Consider the following 5,326-nt stretch of genomic DNA (forward strand, 5'->3'; position numbering starts at 1 on the left):
TATGGTGACATGCCTTTAATCCCAGGGAATGATGGCAGAAAGCAGAAAGGTATACAAGGAGTGAAAACCAGGAACTAGAAGCTTTTGGCTGGTTAAGCTTTTAGACTTTTAGCAGCAGTTCAGCTGAGATCCATTTGAATGAGAACTCAGAGGCTTCCAGTCTGAGGAAACAGGATCAGCTGAGGAACTGGCGAGGTGAGGAAGCTGTGGCTTGTTATGCTTCTCTGATCTTCCAGCATTCACCCCAATGTCTGGCTCTGGGTTTGTTTTTATTAATAAGACCTTTTAAGAATCATGTTACAATTCAACTCTGGTCTTATGGAAGAGCATCACTCCAAACTACTATCTCACCTCTCCAGACCCTTTTGTTTAAATACCACACATGCCAGGAGGCTTTCTCAGTGTTAAAGTTTGAAAGTATATCAGAATGACCTACATGTGTTGGTTTGACTAAGAAATGTCACCCATAGGCTTTGGCATTTGAATATTTGATACTCAGGTGGTTGTGTTGTTTGGAGAATCTTGGGAAATGCAACCTTGCTGAAGGAAGTTTGTCACTCAGGGTAAGTTTTTGAGGGTTCATAGTCTCACCCCACTTCCAGTTTTGCTTATTTTATTTTATTTTTTTACTCTGTTTAGAACATGTGGCTCAAGAGGTTGTCTCTCAGCTTTCTGGTCCTGCTGGTTGCCTGCAGCTTGTTGCCTTCTTCTCAGTCATGATGGACTCTGATCTCTATAGACCTGGACACACAAAATTACCTATATTATCTGCAATTGGTCATGGTATTTATTATAAAAATACAAAAGTAATTACTAAGGAAGTTGATACCAAAAATGGGGTGGTTGTTGTGAAAAAAACTGATGATTGTGGTGAGATTGGAAGGTCTGGTAATTTGGTTGAGCGATATAAGCAGAAGTGAATGGAGCATTTTAGTAGTAGTCTAGGAGAGCTCAGAACTGGGTGTATGTGCTTCTTTAAGCTGTCTTTGAGAGTGAACTGATATAGTCACTCATTCCAAAGTTCTAAGAGTCTTCAGAGCCAGTGTGAGGTCATGCAGCTCTGCATGTCACAATCTGAAACACGTATCAGTGAATGATTCACAGCTATCTAATGTTACTTTCTCTATTGGCTTTCCTATTCCTGCAGTCTATGAAAGGAGATATTGCCAATACATGAAACTAAATGGTGTTGAAATTTTTAATACAGTGTAGTAACATTATGAAATAAAATATGTCATCGTGGGGCACTGATCTTAACTGACCTTTTGCCTCAAGAAGATAAAATCTTGTGTCACTACCCATAACAACCTAATAAGGGATAGAAATCAGTACAGTTATTTCCAGGCCCTCATGTATCTGTGTCAGAGATGTAATGATCAGGCTGGAATCCCATAAGCTGCTTCACCAGATAACTTCACAGCTGCAACCTAGTAAGTGCTCTGTGCAGTGACATCAGGCTCTATTAAACAAATGGTTCAACTCACACTATCCTCCATCTCATTACCACGTGACTTTTAGAAACCCAAATAATTCCACTATTTCTGACTTCCACTTGGCCATTCACATCTGTGCTACCCACTCCATGCTATCAGCTCTCTGAGGTAATTTTTCATTTTATCTATCCCAAAGATTTCAGTCTTGACCCTCACTATCTTTACTCTCTCTCACAAAGTCCAGAAATCACTGTTTCTGTCTTCTGCTTGCCCAGTATCTGCCTCCATTTCAAACATCTCAATTCATAATAGGCCATGTGTCCTCTATGACAAGCAACCTCAAAAGCCTTGGTTTTCAACTTCCATGTACTTCAAGAACTTGTGAAAATAATGAATGACCTGGTCCCTTAAATTCAGACACCTGGGCCATATCTCATGACTCTATTGTCACTGCCCTTTTGTACTGTGGGGGCCAGAGCCAGGTGGATCTCTGTGAGTTTGAGGCGAGCCTGGTCCACAGAGTGAGATCCAGGACAGGCACCAAAAGTACACAGAGAAACCCTGTCTCAAAAAAACAGAACAGAACAAAACAAACAAATAAAAAAAAAAGAGAGAGAGAGAAAAGAAAAAGAACACTTACAAGTAAATACATAAGGAATAAAGGGTATACTGTGGGACTCACTTTGTCACACCATGGCTTCCATGCTGAGACTTTTTTCTTGTTCTGTTTTTGTATATTAGTTTTTGTTTTTTGGTTACTTTTTTAAAAAATTAAATTAATTTTTTTTTTTTTTTTTTGGTGAGGGTAGTTGCAAGGGCAGAGGACAGCTATGATGGGATGGGGAGATGAATGGGATTGGGATGCATGAAGTGAAATCCACAAAGAATCAAGTATAAAAAGTCTAAAAAGAAAGTCCTATATTCTATGTAAAACAGCACAGGCTTGTCAAGATTCAACAATTGAAGATGTTTCTTTTACTCTACCAACTTCACATCCTTTACAGGTTAAATTTCACAGAATTTAATGCCCATCACCAAGTCATTTAACCTGGCAGCATCCCAATTCTCTAAATAATTCAACATTCTGGATTGTGATACAGATTAGCTTGTTCTCTAAAGAAGACAGCCTAGCCTAAAGACCTACACCGAAAGCCTGTAGAGTGTTAACTCCCATTTTTTAGAGATCTGAGGATTTTGAATAACAGCTGTAATTATTTTCAAACTCCATGAAAGTTTGAGATCATTCTGGAAATCATCATCATACATTGGCTGTATGCATAAAATGTTTTTGAGAGAAACAAACAAATGTGTTTACTACTCAGGGAATACCAGGCAACACAAACACTCTTATGGCGACTGTCTGTTTCCTCACTATTTCCAATGTTGGTGGTAGGTACATGGAAATGAGTGGTTTTTATTGGTGAGCTTCAGGTGAAGTGTACAATTTTACAAAGATAAGTGCTAGCAAATTATCACAACCATTTCCTTAGAGAGAAATGTGAGCCCTGTTTAATTGAACAGAAGATTTTTTTTTCACACTTCAGAAATGACATTGAACCAGTTTTCTAACAAACTTGTTTTTATAGCTATAATAAAGATAATAGTAAGGAGAATCTATAAAAGTCATAAACATACATGATGGATTCATTTAAAAAGTTATCTCCTAACTAATGGGTGATGTCACTCTGTGTGCTGTGAATGTGTTGCTCTGATTGATTGATAAATAAAATGCTGATTGGCCAGTAGCCAGGCAGGAAGTATAGGTGGGACAAGCAGAGAAGAGAATTCTGGGAAGAAGAAGGCTGGGTCAGGAGTTGCCAGCCAGACAGAGAGGAATCAAAATGTGAAGGCAGAACTAAGAAAAGGTACCAAGCCACATGGCTAAATATAAATAAGAATTATGGGTTAATTTAAGTGTAAGAGCCAGTCAGTAATAACCTTGGGCTAACGGCCATACAGTTTGTAAATAATATAAGCCTGTGTGTGTGTTTATTTGGGTCTGAGTGGCTGCAGACCAGCAGGTGAGAGAACATAGGAAAACTTCAGCTACACCGAACAGCATCCATCATTATTCTTTGTTGTGCCTCCTCCTGGAAAAGTTCTCCAGTATGTGTATGCTTGGTCACCTACTCTCTGGAAACAGACCAAAGAATTAACGCTCAACTCATTTATTTTGCCTTAAAAAACAGTACTTAAGATTTCCACCAACAGAGCACTATTTACTCACAGTAAAATGACCTGCTGCATTCAGTTCTGCAATGCTACTTCAGGTATTAGTTTCAACAAGATGGAAATCCAATGCATAGTATACAGTCCTTTAGAAAGACAAGTGGCTATAGAGTTAGGTGTATGTTGATGTTTTTGAAAGACATGGAGAACATAAAATTTTAGTTACTGTGAGTAAGAGACCATACAATCTTCATACCTATGATACGATTATGGGATCTTTGGATTCCTTACTCGGGAATAGCACAAGTTTGGCACAGTGGTATCATGGCTCATAACAAAGGGGCCCACAGTAGGAAAACACATTGAAATGATGGCTGTGATGTTCACCAGCACCCAACCAGGATTATATATGAGAGAAATGCAACCTTGTAAGATGGAGGAGAGGGCATAAAAACCTAGAAAAGTGAACACAAGGACCAGGATGCTCTGGGTGGCTCTGGACTCGGGGGATGTTCTGGAGGAAACATGGGTACTACGGATATGTTGAACCTGCTGCTTGTGCCTGTACAGAATGACAACCATGGAGCTGCTGGACCAGATAATGAGGACAGAAAGCAAAACTTCAGGAAAAACAAAAAAAGCTGTATACAATAAGCCTGTGAGATTATCATGACCTACAGTGGTGCAGTATTTCATATCACTCTTAGGTGTCAGGTTTTTGCTGTTCCCCTTGGTATACGTATACACAGGGAAAATCATATTTACTGACATGTAGAGAATCCAGCAGAAGGAAGTGAAGAGGCCGATATGCTTTGGAACTTTGACTTTAAGACCATTCCAACAGGAGTCACTCGGGCTGATGGTGATGGCCTGGAAGACACTCACAAGACAGGTAGTACCAATGGACATGCTCCTGCCAAGTCTTTGAATATACAAAAGAAGTTTGCAGACAAAATCATTGAAGAATCCTTTCATCTCCAAAGCCCTTGTTGTCTCTAGCGTTCCTTTAGAAACAATGATCAAGGAGTTGGCTATGAACAGGTGTATGAGAATCAAATCTGTGGTCTTTAATGTATGTTCAATGTAGTAACGGATGAGGTAGCAGGAGAGAAGAGAGAAATTTCCCAGAATTCCAACTGTGCTCTGAAGTAAGAACACTATTCCTATTGCCAAATCCTTGAGATCCATTTTGTTATTTAGCACTTTTCCACCTAAATTATGGCAAACAATAAATTCTCTGATCAAAATGGTGACTTGAACATTTGTAGCTGTTTTATTGGTGGGAAAGAATTACATATGTTCAAGATTACAAGGCTATTGTGGGTAACATAGCAAGATCCTGCCTCAGAAATACCTTGACAAAAATATTTTGTTACTGTTACTGCTGAAGTCTTTCAGAAACTCTTCCTAGAATGTCAGAATTAAGAGTATGTCTGGTAGGGGCCTGACCTAGATCCTCTGCATAGATGTTATGGTTGAGTAGCTTGGTGTTCTTGTGGGGTTCCTAACGATGGGAGCCGGGAGTGGTCGCTGACGTTTCTGCCTAATTATGGGACCCTTTTTCTCCTACTGAATTGCCTCTCCCAGCCTTGATGTGATTGTATTTATCTGTTCTTATTGTAGCATATTATGCTGTGTTTGGTTGATGGCCCTGGGAGGTCTACTCTTTTCTGAGGGGAGACAGAAGGGGCATGGATCTGGGTGAGAGGGGAGATGGGATGGAG

General features: G+C 39.7%; 1 protein-coding gene across 1 annotated transcript; it reads right to left on the reverse strand.

Annotated features, from left to right (window-relative positions):
- Positions 1-3,869: 3,869 nt before the first annotated feature.
- Positions 3,870-4,799, reverse strand: LOC114686870 (vomeronasal type-1 receptor 4-like). Its single transcript, XM_028861541.1, has one exon. It carries the CDS (start codon positions 4,788-4,790, stop codon positions 3,870-3,872), a length of 921 nt encoding a protein of 306 aa, XP_028717374.1. The 5' UTR covers positions 4,791-4,799.
- Positions 4,800-5,326: the final 527 nt, after the last annotated feature.

Source organism: Peromyscus leucopus, chromosome 1 (assembly GCF_004664715.2).
Source record: "Peromyscus leucopus breed LL Stock chromosome 1, UCI_PerLeu_2.1, whole genome shotgun sequence".
NCBI lineage: Eukaryota > Metazoa > Chordata > Mammalia > Rodentia > Cricetidae > Peromyscus > Peromyscus leucopus.

What these genes read in the sequence shown, in the direction of transcription:
- LOC114686870 (XM_028861541.1), bottom strand. Translation starts at nt 4,790, where the DNA reads ATGGATCTCAAGGATTTGGCAATAGGAATAGTGTTCTTACTTCAGAGC.